A 27,092-nucleotide genomic window follows, 5' to 3' on the forward strand; every position below is an offset into this window, starting at 1 on the left:
TTTGGCCAACAATTGTATGAATTACGACTGGATGAAATTAAGGTGAAGACCTATTACACTTCAGGACAAATTAAAAAGCCAACAGCAGCTGCCAGCCATGCAGCAATGCAGTGTCTACACATCTGCTCCGACTTGGTGTATCTGGTTCACCTGGTGCCCCAGCTCCAGGGCCTCATCCCCCTGGGATATTCCTTTAGCCCTGCAGTAGAGAGGCAAGCCCCTGACTCCTGAAGTTGGGTTACTGTTCCAGCCCAATGAAACAAGTAGATCTATCAGAAATCACTGCCTCAGAACCCACCTGAGCCACGAGTCAAACTGGGCTGCAGAGGTTGTATAACTCAGGTCAAGGACGGGTAAAGGCAGGGCTAGAAGCCAGACAAGTCAGTGTACTTAAATCACCCTGTGTTTCTTCCTCAGTATCCTGGGATGCAGCTAATAGATGAAGCTGGTTCCTGCATGGACCTTCCACATCACACTATCTGTCACCTGGCCATACAGGGGCTCTGGAGAGAAGGCAGAAAATTTGCTTCACAGTATCCCTGCTCACAAGTAAGGAGCAAATCAGCCAGCAGCACCTCAGGAACCAGGCCGAATCCCCACCCGCTTCCCAGCCCCAATGCCCTGCTCGACCCTCCAGAAGTCATGCATTTACTCAGTCACCTGACACACACTCGACAAGCAGCTGCTATGGTGCCAGGGCCTGTGCTAAGGATGCCCAAGAGTGAGTTTAGGGCTCTTGCAGCAGGGGCTGCTGGGCTGCTGGGTGCAGTACATTAAATGAATAACCCCATTAACGAATATCCAATTACAAACAGAAATAAGTGCTCTTGAGGGCAGGAGCACAGCTCAGCAAAAGTCTGCCACCAAGGGGCCTGACCTGGAAGAGCTGCTGGAGGCAAGAAGGGCTCCAGAACTGGTACCTGGAGAAGGAAGAGTTAACTAGCTAAGTGAGAAGAGACTGGAGACAGAAAAAACAGCCTGTGCAGCTCACAAGCTCCATGGCAGGTCTGGGCAAGGCACACCGGAGGGAGCCACAGGGGTACTTTTGCAGGTAGGTGGGAGAGGACTCACCATGATTCATTCTGGTGCAGCCTAAGAGCAGACTGCAGCCCCTTGATGAACTGCTCTTGCCACAGAAGAGTAAGATCAGAAACATACCTGCTTCCCACCCCTGCCTCGAAAGTGCAAGGTCCTGAGTTCGATCCCCAGTACCAAAAATAAAAGAAACACCTGCTTCTTTCTCTTCTTCTCAGCACAACAGGGGCACAAGAGGTCCTTATGAAATCCTAGCTCTTTAAAAACAGTTAGAGAAACTATGACACAGCAGATGTTTGTCAGAGCTAGGGAAACCCATGAAGCCAATGAGGGTGAAGACAGAAGGCAACCACAGCAGTTGCTCTAGCAGCATTTTTATTTACAAACAGCAATTTCCATTGACTTTATACCATAAAAAAGCCATTTACAAGCAAGAAACAAGAATTCAGAACAAAATTAAGCAGCACTGAAATATTCATGTCACAAATCTAAAACAAAATGAATACGAGAGTAAAATATCATTTGAATAAATAGTCTTAAATCCATGCTATAAAATAATCCTTATGGCAAGTTACTAGTTGATACAGCATCCGCTTAGCTAGCTTCATTTACTTCATATGGTGATGAAGTGTGGAGTTGTGAGGTTACCAGTTTATATTGCAAGATAATGACACTGTGTTAAGTCATTCAAATTGCTCAACCATTTATAACGGAAAACAACATTAGCCCTACTAATAAAAGTGGTGAGAGAGATGGTTTTCACATTAGGAAAATGGTCATTCTCAAACAAACCAGGTAAGTTTACCTCTTACTCTAGTCAGGGCAGCAGCCAGAGGCTTGGGCCGCAAGTCCAAAGGTTGAATTCACAGCATACTTGTCAGAGGGGCAGCAAGAGGTCTGTTTACTGAATCTGCTCCAGGGAGCACCAAGCAAGGCCGACTGCAGGACTTGATCAAGAACAATAGCCCCGTTGGTGCCAGACCCAGGGAGAGAACTGGAGAAAACAGGTTCTCTTCTGGGCCAAGAAGTCAAGCACTGGGCAGAAACAGTGGGAACACTCTGGTACTTACTGAAAAAGACGTGACGTGTGACACCGTTACAAATGTGGAACAATGTGAATGACTTTTCTGAACCTTCAGTTCAGTTGCACTGAGTAATATGAAATCTATGATTTATGAACTAGATAGTTTCATATAAAGAATTTACATAATTCCCCAATACTTTCATATATAAAATTTAATAAATAACCCTGACCAGTCTAGAAGCACCATTCAAGGGGCATGCGCCCTTGGAAAATAGTTTAGGTGTTGCATATTTGAGTCCCTTTCAGTGGAGGCTTCACAGGAAACCATTATAGAATTTAACAATAACAACGACAATGACAACAACAACAACAAAAATCACAGTAACAAATAGAAAAGTTGTTTTAAAAAATTGATCTCTTTAAAGTAAAGCTCATTCACATAGATGATTTCCCTAGCCCTTGTTGTGTTCCTGCAGATTCTTCCTAGAGTCTAGGCCGTAAAAACAAAATTAAAAATAAAACCACACATAAAAGTACGCAGGCCTATGGTCTGGGCTAAGGGAAAAACAGAGTTGGTTATAATTGCTATCATTAGAAGAGACATATACTTATGCTCTGGAAGATTTAAAAATTATCATTTTAGTTCTACAGTATATTCTGCTTAACAGTGAACTGACAGTATCCTTTCTGCTGTTTAAAAAAGAAAACAAAAACAAAACAAAAACAAAACAACTGCCAAGGCAGAGCCAATTGGTTGGGAGGCTTTCCACTGACCAAAAAATTAACTTGTCTTCATATACTGTATTTACAAATATAATTTCTAAAGGTATGTACAGCTTTAGTAGAAATGAGAGGGCAGAGAACTGATTAGAATGAAAATAATTGTTTGGAACCACAAACATTAGTAAAAGTATAAAATTGTCTTCACAGTTTGTAATAACAGGTTAAACATGGATAGAAAAGGACGCTGTCACTGTCTTCACATTGTCTACTATCGAAAAGGTAGCTCAAGAAGAGACTCAATTATGAACAAGCCTGTATGAATTCAGGATATATTTTACTGTAAAGGTTTTCTTCACATATCACTTTATCTTAACTGATTTCTGCATTTGTTATAAATGAAACACCTAACCTAAAACTGTACAGAAATAGGGACTTTGCTTTCCAAAAAGAGTTGCTCTAAGGAGTTACACAGCGTACTTTGTCTGCAAAGACGTGACGTGAACTTCAGGGAGGGAATGTTTCTGTTCTGCAGTCAGGTAAATCCTCCTGGCACATCCTGATATGGCAAGGCACAATAAACTGCTGCTGCCCATCTGAATGGAGTGACCTCACCAGTCACGCCCCCTGGAGGCGTGACAGTGCCAACGCTTTGAGAAGCCACACAGCTCTGTGCTGGCCTACACACTGCCTCCCTCGAAGCCCTGCGGAACTTACAGTACTGTGTTATGGCTTGAGAATTCATTCTTAACACTGCTAGCAGTGGAAAGGGTAAAGTGTTAGCAACACGAATGGGAGCAAGTGGAACTTGCAAGATGCGGAATCATGATTACTAGAGAGAAACTCAATCAATTTTCTGCCCCTTAACAGTCCCATTACAATGTTTGAACCTGAACTGTACAATCAAAGCAATGTATATTTTTGTCAACGACAATTTTGGATAAGTCACTCTTTGGTAAACTCAAACCAGATAAACAAGTTTACAAATACAAGAACTAAGATTCAGACGGACACAGTGACAAGAACCAGGACAGTGGAGGTGCTTGACTCAAGTGCTCTTCCCTCCTCGCTTGCTGCACACAGCGCGGGAAGCTCTCATGGCCTCACAGAAGGCCCCAAGCCCGAGTGAAAAGGACGTTCCTTCCCTGAGCTTGACCTCTCATGTCCTTTGGTTTGGACCTTTCTTGTCACAGACTTCATTTGTATCACAACACAAATTTTTTGCAATTAATTCTTTTTTTAAAAAATCAAACTTATTTGTGTAAGGGAAAAAAAAAATCACAAACATTTACCTGAAAGCCCAGAACATATTTAAGTGGGTAAACACTTGGGGTCCAGCCTCCCCTTGAGGCACGCGGGTTTATCAGGAGTTGAACAAGTGCTTCAGGGAGAGAACAAACCCCCACTTAGGCAGTTTGAGGAGGAAAAGGCATAATATATACCCGATTTAACAAGAGCTGCTCCTCAGGAGCAGCAGGATTAGAGTGTAATCTATGTGGAATTAACACTGATGTGTAGCACAGCAGTTCACACGTGAACAGATCCTGTGTGCTAAAGAGGTGCTACTGTACAGCCACCACTGGGGCTGTTACACATGAAGGGCTTGAATGATTCTTTTTTTCTCAAAAAAACAAAAAACAACACAAAAATATCTTCCAAACCAACCATTCTTGGTAACGTAAGAGCCAAAAAAGCATGGAAAACCAGCAAATGCCTATTTCTGTATTTCTAACTCCTAGTGTCTAAGCCTGGCCTTTCACTTCTTTCTTTCAAGTGGCTGCACTGTTCTCTCATGGAGATGTGCTGGATGTGGGTCTCAGAGCTCCTGTTCTCAGCAGAGCCTGGAGCACTGACATCCATAGGCGGCCTGCGACAGGCGCTCCAACTGTTTCCAGAACTGCCAGAGCCTACAGTACCAAAGTGATCCTGTAAAGCCTGTTCGTATATGCAAACCCAACAGTGCACTGAAGACTCTCCTAAAGCACTAATAAAGCATTATTCAAATAGGACTAGGGCAAGTTTTCATACAGGAGTGTGTTTGCTGGCACATGCTTTTGAGGTCTCTTTCAAGCTATGAACTCAAGAGAGGAAAACAACTGCAATTCACTATTACTGTTAGATTTCACATTGTCTACAACTGTACTGACCTAGAAGATACTTAACATAAAAATAGCACCACGTGACCAAAAATATGGTGAGACACACACACACACACACACACACACACACACAGAGTATCTTAGAGGGCTTTTAACTGTTGGTTTCTTTAAGCAGGAAACACTGAGAGTGGGGGAGCACTGAGGCTCTCATTAGCACACACAATACTAAGATAGATATATTGCTTGCAATTCCCATGGAGTATAGCTTTACAAAAGTACAAATTCCAAGTTCTGCAGTTTCCTTGGGAACTGCATGTAGAAAAAAGTTGCTGTGCACCTGAACTGGCTGTTTGGAAAGAGAAAGAAAGAAAGGGAAAAAAAAAAGAAACCACAACACTGCTTGGAGAATTTTGTAGCCAGAACTACAAATCCCTTTCCTTTAGTGCGAGTACTAACTCATGGTAGAGAGTGATTTGATTTAGTTACCTGGTATATATGTTTCTACAGTACGGAATGAAGGTAGATCTGTAGGCCGGTAAAAACCTTGAAAACCACTGCTCCTTTGGGGTTGGCTAATGTAACACTACATTATGTAAAAAGGTCAGCACCACAGGTTGTCCAGCTTACCTGCCAGACAACGAACAAAAATTCCAAACGGTTTCCAACTAGAGTTAAAGAAATTTTATGGCATTTGGCTTATGTATTTGTTATGAAGCAGAGCTATGAACACTGTGATTTGCTTTGCTTGCTTTTGGACACAATGATTAATATATATGAAAACCTGCTAACATTCTTCTGTAAGGGAAACAAAGAGGTAAAACTAACATATTAGGAAGGGATAAGACAGAGTTAAAAGCTCTGTTCACATTGTATTAAATTATATATTCCTCTTACATTCACCTCAACCAGAATAAACTCAAATTTGGGAATGTATATATACTATATATATAATAATTGTTTTATTATATATATATATATAAATTGTCTAACTACCCCCTAAAAGTAACTTTAAATTAGAAAAGGTTACCCATTTGTATCAGCTGACGGCATCCCAGTCTCCCTCTGCGGGCATGCACTGATGCCAGTGCCTGCCGTGAGAGAGAGCATGCCTCTTGGCAGAAGAGTATAGGGTCAACCAGTTGGCATAGCTAAATCACTGGCAGATTTGGGATTCAGAGTTCAGCCAAAGAGGAATACTGTCAGCCTGTGTTTTCCCTGGATACGTTGCCCTTCATGCTTTGAGCTCCTTGGGGGAGAGAGGGCGGAGGGGTAGGATAAACACAATGAAGTGTTCCATCCAGAAACTTCAGAAAAACTGCCAAGAGACCAAGAGATTTCCAGATGGCTGGGAAAACCAAAGATTACAACAAAGCAAATCACAAATATGCATTGATTAATGTGCTTTGTTTGGGTGGCCTTCTTTACCATCTTAATCAGGAGCATCAGACACTGTGTGGATTTCCATCCGGGAATCGAGGGCCATCTCTGAGGCTGATGCATCATTTTCTAGTTTCTGTTCCATGTACACATCTGTTCTCTCGGGAGACTCAATGCGACTCCTGACTTCAGCAACACCTGGGTGGTTTTTCCGGAGGTGCTGGTTGAGGGTACCTTGGAATGGAAAGCATTTCCCACAGATCTCACAGCGGAATGGTTTATCATCAGTGTGGCCCCGGATGTGGTACTCCAGTTGGTCCTTCCGTGTGTACTTCTTCCCACAGAACTTGCATACAAAGGGGGTGATTCCCATATGGAGTCGCATGTGTCTGTCGAGACTTCCTTTCTGGTTGAAAGACTTCCCACAGTAAATACAGATCAACCTCTCATTGTATGGGTACCAGTGGCCTCTTGCACTCCTCTCCCGGGGACTGCTCTCATACCCAGGGTTGTTCATCATGGCTTCGCTGTCAGACCCCTGCACCACACCTTGCAGGTCACTGTGGAGATGGACAGACAAAGCCCGCTTCTGGCGTGCACGCCCTCCTCGGAAACAGCTCAGCATGGATCTGGATGGGCTGGAATTACTCAAACTTCCAAAAGCTTCCGATACACTGGTTGGCTGTGAGGCTGCTTGGGAATAGGAATACGCATGCTGGAGCACAGAGCCATAAGAGCCCACATTCACTGCCACAACTTGTTCCCCATCAACCATCTCAGTGTGGTACCCGTCATCACCCAGGGAGGAGCTGTCTGAACAGCTAGGCCGGTCTGACTTTTCCATTTTCACTTTCACCTCAGTGATCTGGCTCTCCCTCACCAACAAGTCCCCTTGCTCATGGTCCCCCTCGATCTGAATCTCATACTCAGACACGCTTCCACTGCTCCCCCGATCTGAGTGCCCCTCCTCCTGTAAGCGCCCACGCAAAGCTTTGCTGGGGGTTGTCTCCATCCGGAGATCACTGCTTGCGGTGGGCTGCCGTACCTGAGGGCAGTATGGAGGGGAGATCTCAACAGGGTTGGCAAAGAAGCTGCCTTCTTTCACTCCGTTACGGCTCTCGGGATTCTCTTCGGCACCGACAGTGACAGAGTCGACGTCTCCGACACTGATTTTTGAGTGGATACTCTCTAGGATCTGCGTGCACTTGTCAATGACACACTGCATCTGAAGAAAGCTGGCTGCAGTCAGAAAACTGACGACATCCTTCAGCTGCAAGGACATTCTTCCAGTGTAACAAAAGGAAAGCAACTGTTCAAACACATTGGGATTTTTTATCACTGATATCGACAAGCCACTCATGGTACTTAATGCTGAATGGTCCCGGAAATAGGGGGAGCTGGCAGCAAGGACTGCTTTGTGGGCTCGGAATGGCTGACCCTGAATGTGGACAATGATGTCACATAGTTTCCCTTGTAGGCGGAGTTCATTTAGCTGGCTCAGAACGGTGCTGCTGTATTCGGGCACATCAAACTGAATAAAACTGCTGCTGTCCATTTCTACTGACATGAAGTGCAATCTGCGGAAAGACAGAGTTTTCATCATTCACTACTGACTCCTCATTCAGTACAGCAGCATAAACACAAGCTCACAATATCAATAACACTGGCTATCGTACCTCCTAAGGTCTGTCTGAACATTCTTCCTCTTCCTATTTTTTAGGTTTTCATGCTTCGGTTAATTCACCTAAAGCCAAATAACCAAATAATCAATTAGCCCATTTCATTACTGCCCAGCATTCATTTTGATCAAAATTAAAACACTGTACCCAAGTAAGGCCATTTTAGCTGTGACTGTGACACTGGTATTCCTTCAGGAAAAATATTTCCCTGTTTCACCTACTTTTGAGAATTGTGCAAAAAAGAAAAAAAAACAACTTCAATTCATCTAATGGATGTCCTGCCTTATTTGTGCATTTCTAATTGGTATTTTTTTAAGAATACTGTGACAATGGACACAATGAATGGAGATAACCTCTTTTGGTATTGTGTCTTGATTTGCCCTTCTTCCTTCAGCCTTGCATACCTTCATACAACACAGAGATGCTCAGTCCTTTCCAGTGAAGAGTTATTTTCAGGCAGCAGGAGTAAGAAGAGTAAGAGCGACGGGCACATCAAAAGTGCACTGCCGTCCACCCGTGCTCACAGCACCGGAATACCTAGGCAGCACTGCTCCCTCTGCCCTGGAATCTGCAGCCAGGGCTTGCTCGAAACTGTCCAAGTGAGTGGAGCCCAGCCTCCATTCTCTGACCAAATCACAATGAAGCTGGATCTAACCTGTATTTTTTAGCTTTTAAAACTCAACCAATAAAATTTAGACACCTCCGTAATAAGTATTCAGAGAAAAATCAAAATTGAATAAAAGTACTTAGGAAATGAGAAATCACATAAGAATCTGTAGCAAGAAAGGCTCAAGAGTGAAGTTTACATCTATCTTTAACTTACTTGAGAGTATCTCCAAATAACAGACGGATAGATAAGATACACGAAAAAGCAAACATGATACAGTGGACCCTCGAGTTATGACTGGCCTGATATATGAACAACTTGGGTTATGACTGGAATTTTAGTTTTAACTTCAGAACAAAGTCTTGAGTTACGACTCAAATGCAAGATGCTTGTGCTTCCAGATGGTCTCAGATACAGATTTAACCCTTAAAGAATTATAGAAGGGCTGGGGATTTAGCTCAGTGGTTTCGCCGCCTGCTGCTCAAGCACAAGGACCCGAGTTCTATCCCAGTACCAAAGAATTATAGAAGGAACATTACAACATCCCTTCCTGCGTGGGGTTAAGAAATCCTGGGCCAATGTCTTTCTAAGGACACTTAGATCTGCCTAGAAGAAAGTGTGGCCTAAAATTACACAGGAGAGAGACTTTGAAGGCAATCAACTAACTTGAGTTACAACCAGCCCTCAGGAACGAAATGAGTTTGTACATCAAGGGTCCACTATCTAATATTAATAGTAGTAATGGGAGGGCCAAGATGGTGAGTATTTGAGTATTGTATAAAAATCTTCCAACTTTTGATTTTTTTGTTTTTTTGTACTGGGGAGTAAAGCCAGAGCCATTTCACACTAAGTTATATTCTCAGACCGTTTAAGTTTTTGTATTTTGAGACACGGTCTTGCTAAATTAAGTTGCCCAAGCAGGGCTTGAACTTGCCAGTGCCCACTGTGAGAGAGAGCATGCCTCTTGGCAGAACCTCCTGCCTCAACCTCCGAGTTGTGGGATTATACGCCACCACTCCTGACTTATTTGAAGTTTTTCATAATGAAATTCTTGGGTCTTAGAAAACATCAACAACAAAAACTGCAATGGGGAAGTCAGTGCCTTTAAAGTTTTTATCCTTAAAAAATAAGTGAAATGACTAAACTCAGATTACAGAGGGAACAAAAAAAAAAGCCAAAAGCAAGAAAATAATAGAGAAATAGCAAATAACCAGAGAAAAACTTAAAAATGTTAAAATAATGTGCAATAAATCTCAGGCTCACAGGAAAGGACCAATCATTTAGGGTGACTGTATCATACCAGAATTTAAAAAATCATGTCACAATTTAGAGTTTAGACATTTTAGTCAAAAGAGAAATACTGTGTCTTTATTTGTCCTAGACTTATGATTGAAATCAATTTGAAATCTGTATGAAATGGACATATTTTTAGGATAACATAAATTGGCAGAACTAAATAAAAAAGAAACAGAAGTGCTAAGGCACAAATGATCTTCAGGCCGTTCACACTGTTCTAGACGCATGTAGAAACATTTAAAGAATCTCAGTTCATCTGCCACAAATTTGATACCAGAAGATGACAAACAGCATAAAGAGGAACACTTCATCTAAGTAGATTTTAAAGTACTAACAGAACTACTAGGAAATATAACATATTAAAGGAATACATTATGAACAAGAATAGCTGCTTCACAAATGTAAGGGTGGCTACATGTTAGGAAATATACAAATATAATCTGCAATATCAGAAAATCAAAGGAAGAAAACCCCATATGACCAAATCAATACTATGCCAAAATGCATTTAAGGAAGTTAAATGTCCTCCTAAGAGTAAGGGAAAAATACTCTCAAGTTAGAAACAGAACAATACTTCCTTAATATAATAAACAGTCTACTGCAAGCCAACCATTATCCTTAAAAAGGAAACATTATGTCTGCATTTCCAAAAAAAAGTATTCAACAGAACACAAGCCCAAGAGCTAGCCCCAATATCTTTACCTCCTAGGGATTAAAAACACATTAGCATAATACCCCATCTGAAAAGTCCTGCAGACAAGCATTCTGTTTTACCTCAGCAGTTTGGAAGTCATTTAACTGTGGAACTCTTCTCTCAAGGTACACACATTAATATTCCAGAGAATTAGTGTTCCTGGAGCACATTCTGGTAAACACTTTAGTAAAGGCATTCCCATCAGGGGCTGGAAGACAGACAAAGTTTTCCACCATGACTATTCTTACTTAACATTGTTCTGGAACTTCTAGCCCAAACAATAAGACAAGGGAAAATTAAAGCCCATAGCCATTAAAAACGAGGAGACAGGGCCAGGGATTTAGCTCAGTGGTTCCGCAGCCTGTCTCACAAGGGCAAGATCCCGAGTTCCATCCCCAGTATCAAAAGGAAAGAGGAGACAAAACTGCTGTTACATGCAAATATGACAATTTACACAGAAAACACAAGTGAAAATGAATCATTTGCACTACTAGAATCAAGATCTGAGAAATGGAGAGTTTCAAAAATAACTGCACATAAAAATAGTAGGTAAGATAATAAGTTACAATCAACAATAAGTGGGCTGGGGATTTAGCTCAGTGGTTCCGGCACCTGCCTTGCAAGCGCAAGGTCCCAAGTTCAATCCCCAGTACCAAAAACAAAGAAAACCCCAATAAGCAACAGGAACTATAAAATACTTAGGAAGGATAAACAGGGCCAACTAGAAGAAAAATACAGTTACCTTAACAAGGACAAAAATGTATGACTGGTTGGGGATTTAGCTCAGTGGTTTCGCCGCCTGCTGCACAAGTGCAAGGAGCCGAGTTTGATCCCCGGGAACAAAAAAAAAAACAACAAAAAAACCCACATGTGACTGAAGAACTGTAACATGCTGGCTAAAAGATTCAATTCTATAAAGACAGACAACTTCCTCTATACTGAATTTATAAATATAATTCAGGCCAATGGAAAATCTCAAAAATGCAACAAAATGATTTTAAAATTCACAGCACATTGATGTCCAACATAAACAGAAGCCACACATGCAATTCAATGTTTTCTAGCATTTATTTATTTATTTATTTATTTATTTATTTATTTGCTATGCTGGAGACTGAACTCAGGCTTCATGTATGCTAGGTGAGTACTCTACCACTGAGCTATACCCCCAGTCTATTTAATTAATTTTAATTTAATTAATTTTTTTGTTTTTCTTTCTTCTTTGTTTTTTTGGTGTAGTTCAACCTGGCCTTGAACTCTCACTATGTTGTCCAGGCTGGGCTCGAACTCAAGGTGATCCTCCAGCCTCAGCCTCTTGAGTGCTAGGATTATAGGCATGTGCTACCATGCCTGGCAAACAGTTACATTAAAATTTTTTTTCATAATATATTTAGCCCAATATACCTAAAACACTATTGCAGCATATAATCAGTATTAGATTAGAAAGGTATGAGACATTTAAAATTCTATCTTGCATACTAACTCTTAAATCTGATGTGTATTTTATACATAACATGTCTCAATCTGGACAAACTGCATTTCAAATGCTCAACAGTCAGATAACCAACAACTACCAAATTAGATGGTGAAAATCTAAAATAAACACTAAAGAAATTTTAGAAAAAGAAAAATGTAGCCAAACTGAGTGCATGATTAGGCTATAACTCATTTGGTAAATATGTACTGAGTGTCTTCGATGTGCCAGGCACTAGGGACCCAAGGGGGTTACAGCTCTCTCATCATAAATCACGGTAAGTATTCTGAGATCTGTTGCAATGGAGGAGTAGCAGAGAAGGACACTTGCACAAATGCTATTTGAAATGAGATGAAAAGGATGAGTAAAGACTCTCCAGATCTGTGAGGGTGTGGGGCACTGCAGGGAAACTGTCCAGACAGAAGGAATTACATGTGCAAAGAGATAAAGAGCCTAAGCTGGGAGGGAAGGACGTGCTGGGAGCAACGCAGAAGAGCAGGGCCAGGCATAAGGGGAAGGGCAGGGGCCACACAAGGCTGTCCAGGTGGGTAGAAATAGGTCTGAGATGGCCTCTCGGGCCATTTCAAGTTAGTAAAAGAGAAACAATTTTTTTTTGTAATTTTTAAAATTTTATTTATTTTTTTTGGTACCAGGGATTGAACTCGGGACCTTGAGCTGGCGAGGCAGGCAGCGGAACCACTGAGCTAAATCCCTGGCCCTAGAGGAACAATTATTAAAACAGTATTAAAATAGATGTTCTTAGGGAATCTGAATAAAATATAAATAAAATATAAGTGTTACAGCCCTTCTAATTCTGGTAGAAGTAGAGCACACCCAAAATAACCTATAGAGAAGGTATTTCTAAGTATCAGAAGACAGATATGAGGGTTTAACTACAGAAGAATTAAAACTTCTGTGTATCTTTTTTTAAAGCCCTACTAGAATACATATCCTAGATAACCCATCTTAGAGACACCCCAAGTCCCCATAAATACACCCAGCTCAAGGCCACAAGGTGCCTCTCTTCCTCTGGAGGCCCTGTACACTCTCTGAGTGTGTACTTTTAAAATTCTCTCTAGGGCCGGGGATATAGCTCAGTGGTTCCGCCACCTGCCTCAACAGCGCGAGGTCATAAGTTTGATCCCCGGTACCAACCCCCCCCCAAAATTCTAATAAATCCCTCTATGCCTCTTTTAAAAATCCTCTTTGGAAAAAAAAAAAAATCCTCTTTGCCAAAAAAAGAGAAAACAAGCCAGACATGGTGGCACATGCCTGTCATCCCAGCACTCTGGGAGCTAAAGGAAGAAGATCAAATTCATGCCCAGCCTGGACAACTTAACCAGACCCTGTTTCAAAAAAAGGGATTGGGGATGTAACTCCGTGCCAAGGCCCCAAGTTCAATCCTCAGTATCAAGTGGTGGGGAGAGATTGAAGGCACAAGTTCGAGGCCAGCCTGGGCTAAATAGTGAGTTCAAGGACAGCCCCAACTGCACTACATAATGAGACCCTGTCTCAAAAAAAAAAGAAAAAAGAAAAATACTTTATAAAATACAGAGAGAAATATAAACTCATAAATTAATAAAAACCAAATATGAGGGCTAGGGATTTAGCTCAGTGGCATCGTGCCGGCCTTCCAAGCACAAGGACCTGAGTTCAATCCCTGGTACCAAAAAAAAAAACCAAATATGACAACTGAAAAATTGGCAATGAATACGAAGATGATTTAAAAAAGAAACAGAACAGGAAAACGGAATTTAAACCAAAAAAAAAATACTTAACTGCTTCATCGGTAAACAAAAATTAACATAAGACAATTCTTTCTCAAATTAGCAAAACTTACAAAAATGCAACCCAGTTGATACCTGGAGGAGAGGTCAGATGTTACTTCTCATTTTTGTGACACAAGGTGTATAAGCAGTGATTTGTGGAATGAAAGGGTAGAAGGAAGGTGCGTTCAAGCTTTTTAAGATGTGGACTCCTGGGCAAAAACCAGGAGAGAAAGGAGAAGAAAAAAGCCTTTCTGAAGTAGAATGTAAAACTGAAAACAGGCTCACAGTGAGGCCGCTTCTGTGTGTAGCTTTTTATCTTCTCAGAAGAAAAGCAGAGAACACTTGAAAGAAAACAGGGAGGTAGACTCTGTGGAGATGAGAAGGGGATGGGGGAAGGGGAAGAGGGGAGCAAAAATGATCCAGATGCAATATGTATATGTATCAATTCCCCAAGATGTATATCATTAATATGTATTGCAAACATATACTAAAAATAGCATATTTTTTAAAAGAAAGAAAAAGCACAGAGGAAAATGAATGCTATGATTAACACCTAAAAGGGATTCCATTTTTCCCCCACAATGGGAAAGGAAGCACTTCACTTTCCTCTCTCTTGCATTAACACTTCTTTAGGCAGTGACAATGAGATTCAAAGACTTCTCCCTTGAGCTGCTAACAAGCAACACTCTCAAGTTAGAAGGTTCTGATAGACTAGGAGAGTGAATCTACCATACAGTTCATCTCAGTTCTAGGCACATTAACCAGGTTAAAGAGAGCAGAAGGATAATTAATCACAAGTTCTACAACCATGCTCAGATTCTTCAGGCAGGTCTAGGGGCCCCTGGGTAAAAGAGGGCAGAATCTTTTGTAGGCACATCAAGTTCAAACATGATCCTCCGCCCCTCTGAAGTGACAGTTTTCTCAGTGGGCTACTCATTGGCTTCAGGCAGGTCTTGGTTTTGCCCTTGCCTGGAATGTCTATGTGTCTACAACTACATTAGGTCAATTTTTAATTAATTTTATCTTTAAAATTCGCATATGCTTATGGCAGAACTTCAGGTCAGAGTACAGAAAAATAAAATAGCACAACTCCCCCTGCCACAGCCCTTCTTCCCAAAGATAATCATGGGTAGGAGTTTCTTGTATCTTTTCAGGGAAATTTTAAACATGGATCACCATAAACTTTTGTACGTTGCTGTTAAGAAATGTATTTAATATGCCTTAAAATCTTTCCCTAGCAGCACACACTCATTGATTTCATTTTTTCCGACTTCGTAGCATTCCATGGATAGCTATTTCAACTGATACCAAAAACAGGAAGCAATTTTAACAGCTATTACAAACACAGAATGGCGACATATGTTCATGCATCTTGGCCTTCTTTTGTAACTTCTAGCAGAGGAATTGTGAGGCTTTTCATTTCAGTTGACAATGCCAAATTACCCTATAAAAAATGGAAGCGACTATCCTTTCACCAAGACCACAGGGCAGAGCACCCTGCTCCCTCACAAACTGTTTCACTTTCGCCAAAATGACAGGAGAAAAATGGTGCCTCACTGTTTGCCTGTACATGTGTTATTCATAAAAGAGGTCGATACCTTTTCTCATGTTTACTGCCAATCTGTCTTTTAACTGCCTATGCTTATCCTTTCCTGACATTTGCTTTTCTTGAATTGTTGGAGCTCTTCGCAAATTAAGGAAATTAGCCTTTTGTCATACTGCTGCAAGTATGAGATTTAACTGCAATCACTACATTGCATATTAACTGGGGATTTAAATTATTTTTCCTACATTTATAGGAAATATTCATTTGATATCAATCGCCTACATACACAAAACAAAAGGGAATTCAAAGATGAGTAAGAGTCCCAGTCTTGCAGTTTGATACAGGCATAATGCAGATTCTTCTCAACTCAGGGAGATATGGGAATGGAATTCATTTTTGATAATGCAGAGTAGTGATTTATATTCGTTTTTCATTTAGTTTAAGTTTGCAGCTGCTTCAGAAAACAATAATGAATTTTATTATTCTACTCACTAAAAACACCAGAATCAGTATTCTTTAATTTAGCAGATTAATCATAGGTCTTTTTCCTTCACACTACAATAGGCAAAAACCATGCTCAAACGAGACATTTATGCTGCTATATTTTAATTTTAGAAACAAACACATACAAGCTGTGTATTTTTTACATTACCATTAATACTTATTTTAACAATATTTATTTCATTTTTGTTTGTAAAAACTACTCTGAACAGGAACATGAAACATTTCTTTCAAAAAACACACAGAGAAGCAGAGAAGACTTAGCTGCAAGGGTCTGTTGGTTCCTCAACTTCTTCATAGGGCTCTTCTGCTCTCTCAACCAACAGGGGACAATCTTCCTTCTTTTTCAATTTCTTACTTTAGAATTCTCTTTTTTTGGTGCTGGGGACAGAATCACATACTAGGCAAATGCTCTCCCATTGAGCTACAGTCTTCTTCTTACAAAGAAGAACCACATCACCACACCTGTGGAAACAGCTATACACGCAGCCACATGAGGCCACCACTGGTCTCAAGGGACCAATATTCTCCCACTTCCACATGTACAGGATCCCCATGCCAGTCACAGCAACTGTAAAAGGGGGTGACTACCATCTCCCCCTTTACCTGGGAAAATCCTTGCCCAGCATCACCATCAGTCAACCCCAGGCACTGAATGCTTGGTACAAGCCAGGCATGACACAAAGGCTTGCCATGTATCCACCAAATCCTCCTGACCGACCCCCTGAGACAGACACTATTACTACTTCATTTTAGAGACGAGGAAACCAAGACTCCAAGAGGCTGACTTTCGCAGGACTGCTACAAATTCTGCAGCCTAGACTCCCTAAACAATAACCTTTCATTCTGCTTTATTTTGTCCAAAGGAACAGGACAGCCAGAGGAAGGAGGAGAAAAGGAACTGAGGAAAAGGTGGAAGGAAAAGAACACTCCTGTCCCGTGGAGGGGACAGGGACAGGTGGCAAACATCCCCCTTCTGAGTGAGGCCCAGGATGGAGAATAAGGACAAATGAGAGCATTCTCGCAATAATAGCCATCAAAATCACAAATGCACATCCTCTGTGGCTAAGCAATCTCTGCTCTTCGAGTTAACTATAGCACCTTCCTCCCAGACCAAAATTTCCCTCTTTCTGGATCAAAATCACTTGTAGAGGTAAGGGCTATGAGTAGAGAAACCTCTGATGGGCCCTCTGGCTGAAGTGCTTTACAACTTCCATGTTCACAGCTTTGATCCCCCTTTTCCCCACAAACCCCTTTATCCTGACTCATTTTACCTGGTTTAAATAAAAGCCACCTTTACATGCTAAAGCTTCAATTAATGAGAAACTACAGAGCTAGGGCTCAAATGACTGGTCCTTTGGTGTTTCAAGTGGAAGTCCCAGAGAGCAGGTGCTGCCAAGAAGACACAGGGTTCAGCCCACGTTCAACACAGTTCAAAGCATCACAGAGCGTGGTATTCAAACGACATGACAAATGCAGCAGGAGGTGAGGGGGTGTCCCCAGGACTGACTGAGCAGTGAGGACACTAAGTCTGATGGCAGTGAAGGACAACAGCAGAAGCCAAACTGCCAAGGTGAGCTCAGGGAAAAGTCAGCAGCTTTAGAAGGAAATGGACACACATGCAATGGAGTTGGGGCAGAATGGGCACCTGGAGGAAAGAGGCCATTCATGCAGCATCGAAGTGTGGGCGCAGCCACAGAGAAAGCAGGACTGTTCTATCTACCACCTGAGCCAGCCTGGCCACCCCTCCCACAGACCTGCAGTAAAAGGTGAAGGAAAAAAACCACAAAAGATCCAATTCAAGAACTTATGGCAACAGGCTTGGTAAGCACAGCTTCTTGAAATCTTTGCAAGATTCCATTTTAAAAAGCTACAGAACAACACATCACTGCGACCATGCATCAGGACAAGACACTGCTCTGAATGCAACAAACAAGGAAATGATACCCTTCATCCAGGTTCCAAAGCTCCCTAAGACGAAAATATACTTTACCTGAAAGAGCTTCAGAACACAAAGGCACTCTGCAAGACAGGGAAACCAGTTAATCTTACACACAGCTGAGCCTCAGAAGGGTCACCAGTGACTACAGCCTCTGCTCTTCCTTCACCCTTCTCCTACGGGGTGTGAGCAAAAGACAAGAAAAGCTGCTGACTGTCCTCCCTTGTACACCACAACACTACAGGATCAGATAAACTACAAGGCACAATGGGGAGACAACACAGCCCCTGAGTTTTCAGAGCTGATTCATGTTTACCAGTGTCCTAAAAGGTATCAGGGAATTTATGGACGGTCTTATTATTTTCCCTTAAATGCCATTATAGTCTTACATCAGTATTTTGAAAAGATTTTTAAATCATCGAAAAGTAACTTAAAAACTCTGTAAGTGAATTAATATATATTGACATAAATTCCAGAGACCATCAAGGCAAAGATGAATGCACCTGACAGGATCAAAGTGTATGACAAAAAACATCGCTCTCCCGAAAAGGCCACAAGATAAATGACTACTGAGGGGAAATCATGCATATCTGACAGAGGGCTACTTTTCAAATTCTTAAATTTAAAAATTAAATTGGGCTAACACTAAAAACCCTACTGAAGAATGGGCAAAGGACACACACTGTATAAAAAAAAAACAGCAAAAGGACAAAGGCAATGAAAAGATGTTTTAGCTTTATTCATGATTAAAGACATTCAAATTTTTTTTATTTTTTTACTTTTTTAAATTTTTTTTTTAAGACATTCAAATTTTGAAAAAGTTGAAATTTTTTTTGTGTGTGCTGGGGATCAAACCCAAGGCTTTACATATGCTAAGTAAGTGCTCACCACTGAGCTACATCCCCAGCTCTTGAGATGCCATTTTTAAACCATCGCGCTTGTACACATTTTTAAATAGCTGGCAAATGTAATCCTGAAGGATAAATTGGTAATATCTACCATTTGCCTTTTGGTCCACAAGTAACTGCTAAAAATTGAGCCTACAAAAATAAGAGTGCTTACAAAAGTATATCAGCATACATGTAACAAAGATGTCCATTAAGCATTTTTCATTGTTATAGCTAGAAAAAAAAGGAACCCCAAAAGGAGACATTAAAAAAACACACACCCAGGGCCAGGGATTTAGCTCAGTGGTTCTGCCACCTGCCTCGCAAGCACAAGGTCCCGGGTTCAAGTTCAATCCCCGGTACCAAAAACAAAAACAACAACAACAAAACCACACACACCCACAAGCTGGGGACAGTGGCATGCACCTGTAATCCCACCAACTCAGAAGGCTGAACAACACGGTGAAATTCTGAGATTTCATGTCAAAAACAAAAATAAATGCTGGGTATGGTGGCGCACGCCTGTAATCTCAGCCCTGGAAAGGCTGAGGAAGAAAGTCTGCCACAAGTTCTAGGCCAGCCTGAAGTACAAAGCAAAACCTTGTCTCAAAAATCCAAAATAAACAAAAGAAATCTACAGTGAACTACCATACAGCCAATAAAAATAATAGATCGGCCAGGGATTTAGCTCAGTGGTTCCGTCGCCTGCCTTGCAAGCACAAGGTCCTGAGCTCAATCCCCGGTACCCCCCCCCAAAAATAATAGGTTGATCTGTATGCTGTGGTAATGGAAAGAGCTCCAAGATTTAGCTGAAATCAATCAGCAAGATACAGAACAACGTAGATGCATATATATTTTCCTTCATGAGTGCACATTTCTCAAAAGAATAACTACAGTTGACTTGTTTTTCAGTGCTGGGAATTTAACGCAGAGGTCTCATACATGCTAGGCAAGTACTCTAAAACTGAGCTACACCTCCAGCCCTACAGCTGTCTCTTGATCAATGTGAAGGTTATGGTGGTGACCCCCCCTGCACAGTCAAAAGTCCACACATAACTTCTGACTACCCAAAACCTACTAATAGCTTGCAAATGGCTAATTAACACATTGCGTATATTACACACATTATAGTGGAAACCACACAAGAACCTCAAGAGATCACTTTTTAGTGCCACATGCAATTTACTGAAGAGACATAAAGATGATTAGCATTAGAGGGGTGTTCTGAGTGGATACTCACAACACTTGAGCTCAGTGCAATAGCAACAGGAGGTGGCTGTGACATTACAGCAGTCATATGCACTGTGGCTAATTTCATGCAGTTGTGGGTGAATACTGCATCTTTATGTTTGTTTGCGTATCTCTTGACAACAAATGGCACCATGTATAGTCTGTGTGTGCATCAGTTTTGATAAATTTTAACTTTCTATAATAGATTTCTGTATATTTTATGGTAGTAAATGCTAAAATAAACCACTCGTTTAAGCACTCATGACTCGGATATCTAACATTTTTCTTCATTTTTTCAATCTTTTTAGCTACATCACCTGCTTACTGAGTTTTTTCAAATTGTTGCAACTCTCCAAAATAAACCAGGAAAGTTGGGTGTGGTGAAGCACGCCTGTAATCTCAGCACTTGGGAGGATGAGACAGGAGGACTGCCATGAGTTCAAGGTCAGCCTTAGCTATACAGGGAGTTCAAGGCCAACCTGAACTATAGGATGAAACCTTGTCTCAACCTCCTCCCCCCCAAAAAAACCACACAGCCAGGAAAAAAAATCCATGTGTAAGTGGACCCATATAGTTCAAGCCTGTGTTGTTCAAACAGTCAAGTGTGTATGTACTGCTGTATTCACTCTGGAATTATACCGTGCTATTAATAGCAGTCACTTTTGGGGAAGGTCTTAGGATGGGGAGAGGGAAAAGAAACATTTTAAACTTTTTGAATATTTTTTATCATATAGCTGTATTATTTTTTAAGACATGTAGTTTTTACCTAAAAATATGAAATGTTTTAAACTAAAGAATCTAGAGGAGAAAGATGGGATATAAATGGATAATTATTATATCAAACAGATAATTACAGCAGCAGAAACAAAGAACAAATGTGCCACAATGACAGAACCGATTACTTTTGACCAAAAAGATTTTTTAAAAAATCAAAATAGAGGGCCAGGGATTTAGCTCAGTGGTTCCGCCGCCTGCCTTGCAGGCACAAGGACCCAAGTTCGATCCCCAGTACCAAAAAAAAAAAATCAAAATAGAACAAAGAAAAACTTCATGGCGGAAGATATTTTTGAAAGGCCTTCCATTTTAAAAGGAACTGAAAGAATGCTCCAGACAGAAGGAACGACAGGAGCAGAATGCAAGCGGACGGGGCCTGGGGCGCAGCAAGCATGCACAGGGAGGGACACGGCAGAGGAGCGCTACAGTGTGAGGCCTCAAACCCTGGGTCAGAGGATTCGAGGGAATCCTGAAGGCAGTCCAAAGAAGGATTCAATAGGACTTGGAAACAGAGACAGCCGCATCTGCTCTGGGGGGGAAAGCTTAGCTCCGGCAGGACAGACTGAGGTTGGGCAGGAGAGAACGACACTGACTGGGGAGTGACCAAAACTGTACTGAGGGTGGTGGTAGTAAAATGAGGTTTCTAGAGGGAGAGGAAAGGAAAGAGCTGAAACAGAAAAGTACCTCTTTACAAGGGGTACTCCAACAAAGATACAATGGCACTGTATCTCAAGAAAAAGGTAACATTTGTATTGAGCTCTCTCCACAGCATTTCCACCAACTAGAATTCGTAAGTAAAATTCCACATCGTGCATTCTGTTAAGTGCGAGGAAACCAGACAATGAAAATCCAGTAACATCCTCACACACTGCTGACCCTTGCTGCATACAGAATACAGGTAGAGAAGGGACTCTTAAATGTCACCTGAACAAAACACCCTCAAAATCCCCTCCGCAACATTCTTGGGTAAAGCCCAAGACCTGTTTCCGCCTAATGACAACCAGAACTGAAGTAAAGGCTGAAGACTAAGCTGGTGGAGTTTCGACCTTCCCACGCCCTGGAGCTGTCCCACTCTTGGCAGAGCTCTCTGAGGGCGGGCACTGCTCGCAGAGCCCCACAGAGTGCGCTCGGGGAGGCTCTCAGCAAGACTCTGCTGACAAAACTTACACCATGCTGGTGACTGCCACCACAGCCACAACCTCAGCTCTTAACCCTTCCAGCTGAAGACCCCTGAGGTGAGAACAGGATCTGGCAGAAGCAAAATCTAGCAAGGTGGCTTATTCCCACCTAACCTAGAAACACTCTAATTTGCTTCACATGATGCTACCCTTCCTTTAAAAATATCCAGTTACACTTCCAAGAAAGGAAAGCAAGGTTACAGATTTGGAAGTTGTTTAAGGCACCAGGAGGTACCTACCCATTATTCTCAGGCAAGATGCTCATGATTCCAAACCCAGATTTGCACCTGCCGGCTTCAGTCACTTGCTGACACCTGAGACGCAGCTCAAACTAGGCTTTCTCCATCACAAACTGAAGATCTCTAATTTTCACTCTCATACAAAAAGTCATTAAAAAGACCACAGATTGAAGCACTGGAGAGAAAAGGCATGGTAACAGCAGTAACAACTATATAAAAATAACTTTTCTAGATATTTCTGCTCGGGTCTAGATCAAAACTAAAATTGAGCTGTCATGAGCTACAATCTAATCCTTTGGAGAGCAGCAGCAGCCGAATAGCACCAGGGCTGCACAAAACATTCTGGTGCTACTGAAACCCAATGCAAGGAAGAAAAAAAAAAGAAAGAAAGAAAAGAAAATGGCATTCTGTGATGGATATTCATGAAGCACTCATCCTAATTTAAAGGAAAACAAGTTTAGAGTTCTTACTGCATTAATTCATGTGAATCTGAAGGAACATTTTTATCCAAACTGTTACATTTCCGACCAAGGCGTTAACATTCTCCAGGTCTGCTTGGATACACTAATTCTGAGAGGGTGAGATTTCTTAGTCAAAGTGAAACATCAGAAGCTGCTTCTGAGCTGTGGAAACAGGAGAGGAATGGCCTCTTTAACTTCACTAGCGATGGTAAGGACCAGCAGTTATTGAGCTCTTACTGTGTACATGGTGCTAAGTAAGCTCTGTACTTCCTTACAACCACTATGAGATAGTTGTTGCAGCGATCCCCGGTCTACAGCTGACAGAGACTAAGGTCACTCAGCTACTGACTATCTAAGCCAGATTGTCAGTCTACAGAGTCAGAATATGAGAATAAACTTTAATCCAACCATGGTCGTGAGATACAGGGGGTTTTAATCAACTTCAAATGGAAAGAGAAGTCTCATTTAAGGATGTACAACACAGACAATTAAGTGGTCACAACAGGTTATACTTCAAATAATCTGCAGCTATTTCTCTGCAAAATGTTCATTCTTTTTACTCTGTCAATGAAGCAGACAAAAAGATGTTTAAATTCTTGTTTTTCTTTTTCTTTCTTTTTTTTTTTGAAGATAGGGTCTTGGTGGGCCGGGGTTTAGCTCAGTAGTTCTGGCCCTGCCTCGAAAGCGCAAGGTTCCGAGTTCAACCCCCAATACCAAAAAAAAAAAAGATAGGGTCTTGGTATGTGACCTAGGATGGTCTTGAACTCCTGGGCTCAAGCAATACTTCTGCCTCAGCCTCCTGAGTAGCTAAGATTACAGGTATGTACTACCATACCCGAGGTCTTAAATTCTAATAATGAATTAAAGATTTCTTTCAGGTAAAAAAAAAAAAAAAATTAAACTTTTTCAGGGCAAACAACTCAACAAAAAAATTGAGGAGTAGCATCTTATCTACTTACTGCTGGCATTTCAGGGGCACTGGACCTGGAAAATACATTATGTTCTACCTCTTACAACAAAAAGATCAGAAAAGCTCACCTTGAACTGCATTTTTCCATAAGGTTTTCCATACCATCAACAACCAGAAAACAACCATTAGAAACTTAACTGCACCCACTGATGACCTCCACTAAAATAAATCAGCAGCTTTTCAGCTACAAAACATTAAATGGACACAGTTAAGTATCAAAAACATTAAGCAGACTTTAAAGTAACATGAAAATTAATAGGAATAAAACATAAAGATGGCATTCTAGATTCACAATACTGACTTCTTTGACGAGGACTTCAACTGGAAAGCAGAAGCAGGATACAGAGACAGGCAGAAATTCACAACTCAGTGGTACACACATGTAAATGTATCAACCAGTTACTGGGTTCTACAAATTTTGCTAACTCCTTCATATAACATTTTCGTTCAAAACCTCATAGCAACCCTGTGGAATGAACTTTATTATCCCACACATTACAAATAAGGGAAAAAGCTCAGAGACAGTTGATAAACTGCTCAAATTCTCATAGCTAGTAAGCAGCCTTGCTGGGATGCAAACCCAGGTCTGATTCCAAAGTTGATGTTCCTTCCCCGCAGCCTCCAAATGAAGAATTACATGGCTTTTTTTCTTTTCCCATAATTAGCAGTAAACATTTTAATGTTTCAAAGATTCATTTTGTAGATCTGCACCCCAAGAAGGGAAGCTGAAACTAGCAGCATTAGATGTCAGTTATACATGACAGAGAAAACTGATAAGCAAAAACAGCTTCTCCAAGAAAAAGTCAACTCACACAAAAAAATGTTGTTTACCAACAAAAACCAGGAAATATCTGAGTATTTACTCTCAAAATCCAGTATTAGGTACTGGAAGGGCTCAGGAGAGAAGTATTAAGACACAGTGCCTCACACTCCCATTCCAGTTAGGACAAGAACAAGCTCAATAACTGAGGAACAAGCACTGAATCGACTGCCACAAAGGCACGGGGTAGGGCAGTCAGGGAACACCCTCTGCAGGAAGCATATCTTCAGCAGGGGCTTGAAGGAAGTGAAATGGAGAATGTGCATGGAGGGGAAAAACAGGAGCAAAGCCCAAGGCAGTTGTAACTTGGCTTCTGCAAGGGCCAGACCTGGAGCAGAGGCAGGGAAGAAGGTTCAGGCGGGTGGAGGGTGGCCAGAGGGAGGAGAGCTTTGAAAAGACAGCGAGGGCAATGGCTGGACACAACGTGGCAGGCAAGACGACACCCCTCAGCTTTAAAATGTGGTATCACTGCCAAGGCCTCCTAGCTGATCTGGCCTCCAGCCTTTCCCTTCTGCCTTTGGCACAGGAACCATCCCTTGTCTCCTGTCGCTCACCTAAGCCTGTAGAATACTTTCAACTTTGGCCTAGTGTTCCAAGTTTTTTCAGGAACCATGCCCAACCAACGTTTCCTCCTAATCTCCTATATGAGCCCTTCTGTGCCAAGAGACTGGTCCAGGCAATAAACCTGCAGGGTCACTGGGTCCGACTCCTCTTTTCCTGACTCCTACTCATTCTTGAACACCCACCTCAAATACCGACCCTTCGATAATCCCTCCCTGACCACTTTGTGTACAGTGACCTCTGTCCTTTCTGAATTCTACAGCACACAGCCCTGTCTCATCAAAATTACCTTTCAACGGGTAACCTCTCAGCACCCAGTATAATGCTACTTGGCCACTAAGTGTGCCTTCAGCAACTTCCCCCACCACCTGGGAGCGTATCTTGACATTTAATAGGCAAGCAAGCACTCAACTATTTTCTGACTTCCTATAGTAAGTTTGGCGTTTGCATAAAGGAAGGATGGGGGAGGGGGGAACCTCTGGAGTCAGCGACCAGCTAAGAACTGTTGCAATAATCCAGATGTGAGGCAAAGAAGGCCTGGACTAGGGAACAAAGAGAATATGAGCAAATATAAACAAAATGTTTGCATGCAAAAGCTCCACGGAATGTGACTAAAGCTAGGGACAACGGCAAAGGATGAAGAATGATTAAGGTGAGATTTAGAAAACGCTGCTTGGAATCATTTTAAACCCGTCTGAAACAAAGTGCACTAAGTGGTTAAAAAGTCCACATTTGCAAAAAGTCTTCAGCGAAACTGCTCAGTGTCTTGAACCAGGGACAGCCCTTCCTATTTCCGATGTACACTACACGGGAGAGCTAAGTCTTCAGAGAGTTGATCTAAACCCTCAATTCTCATAAGGGGAAACTGAGGCACAGGGTGGAAAAAGCTTGCCGAAAACCTCAAGGTACACACTCCTAGACTAGTACACAGCCACAGCAGGGCACTGTTTGCACCCTCCAGGTCAGCCCCAGCCCTCTGGAATGGCAGGACTGACTGAGCCCGAGAGTGACCATGGAGACCTCCGGGGGTAACGCCGCAGCCTCCTGTTTACCTGGAGGAAGGCGGTGGGTAGCTGCGGCTTCTTTGCAGCTCCCCGAAGGGCCGACCCCTCAGCCCGGCCCGGCTCTCCAGGAGCCTCAACCAGTCAGCCCCACCCCCGGTCCCACAGGCAGCGCCCTCGCAGGCGCGGGCCCGGAAGCTGGGATCCCGAGACGCCCGGGGCGGAGGCTGGGAGCCCAGGGCAGCTGCCCTGGAGCGACCCTCGGCCCGGCCAGCGGCCCCGGACTCCGCGGCCGAGCCCGGGTGGCCCTCGGGGGCGCGCTCCTGTCCGGAACAGGTGCCCGCGCCGCCCGACCCCGCCCGGCCTCGGCTCCTGCCGGCCGGCGCGCGGCACTGACCAGGCGCGGAGACGCCCGCCCCGCCGCGCCCAGAGGGAGCCGGACAGCGGCCCGGGGCTGCCCCGCGGCCCCGCCGCTCCGCCCGTACCTCCCCGCCGCCCCCGGTCGGCGCGCCTCACCTGCCCGGCACGCCGCGCTCACATCGCCCGCCCGCGGCGCCCCCTCCGCCGCCGCCGGCGCCAGGCCCGTCCCCGCCGCTCCGGCTGCACCCCCTGCCCGCGCCCCCCGCCCCCGGAAGCGCTTCCCGGCCCCGCCCCCTCGGCGCTCGCGCTTCCGGGCAGGCGCGGACCGGGCCGGCGGCGCGGCAGTTGAGCCTCTCGCCGCGGCCGGCCGGGGCGCCCGAGTCTCGCCGAGCTCTGGTCCCCAACCCTCGGGAAGGACATGCGACAGCCGCGGTCTCGACCGCGGAGTCCCGACTCTGGGCGGCGACCCAGACCGTGGCCTTCCGCCCACCTTCCTGGCGCCCCCTGCCGGCGGTAGCGGGCTCGGCAGCGGGGCGCGCCCGGGGCTCCTCGAGCTGAACCTGCCGGAGAGCTCAGGACCCCGCGACCCGCCGCGCTGGGGGGCTGCGCTCACCCCGTCCCTTCCGAGACCCTCACTCCCGGAGCAGCCGGGGGCAATGTGGTGTAGTGGTTATCAACAGGGTCTCGGGACCTGCCCTGCTGGGTCACTTAACTATCACCTTGTGCAGGTGTTCTGTCGCTCAAAACGGAGACATTTTCCAACCCGGGCTTATAAAACTCCAGCCACAGAATAATCTGGTCTCAAAAATGTGCACTTCAGGGGCCGGGGATTTAGCTCAGCGATACAGCGT

The 27,092-nt window shown here is 43.2% G+C and overlaps 1 protein-coding gene across 4 annotated transcripts; it reads right to left on the minus strand.

The window, feature by feature from the left end:
• Positions 1-1,380: 1,380 nt before the first annotated feature.
• On the minus strand, positions 1,381-26,490 carry Zbtb34 (zinc finger and BTB domain containing 34). 4 transcript variants are annotated; one of them, XM_087182752.1, is made up of 4 exons: positions 26,398-26,490; positions 10,612-10,739; positions 7,932-7,999; positions 1,381-7,832 (listed from the first exon to the last, which is right to left on the minus strand). In XM_087182752.1, exon 4 carries the CDS (start codon positions 7,820-7,822, stop codon positions 6,308-6,310), a length of 1,515 nt encoding a protein of 504 aa, XP_087038878.1. In that variant the 5' UTR covers positions 7,823-7,832; positions 7,932-7,999; positions 10,612-10,739; positions 26,398-26,490; the 3' UTR covers positions 1,381-6,307. The 4 variants fall into 4 exon arrangements, with proteins under 4 accessions (XP_087038878.1, XP_087038877.1, XP_004849416.1 ...); XM_087182751.1 differs by lacking the exon at positions 26,398-26,490 and adding an exon at positions 17,815-17,836 and having other exon boundaries at positions 10,612-16,202; XM_004849359.3 differs by lacking the exon at positions 10,612-10,739 and having other exon boundaries at positions 26,398-26,484.
• Positions 26,491-27,092: the final 602 nt, after the last annotated feature.

Source organism: Heterocephalus glaber, unplaced genomic scaffold (genome assembly GCF_053883595.1).
Source record: "Heterocephalus glaber isolate CG9 unplaced genomic scaffold, H.glaber_assembly_v1.0 deba00001479, whole genome shotgun sequence".
In the NCBI taxonomy this organism is placed as follows: domain Eukaryota; kingdom Metazoa; phylum Chordata; class Mammalia; order Rodentia; family Bathyergidae; genus Heterocephalus; species Heterocephalus glaber.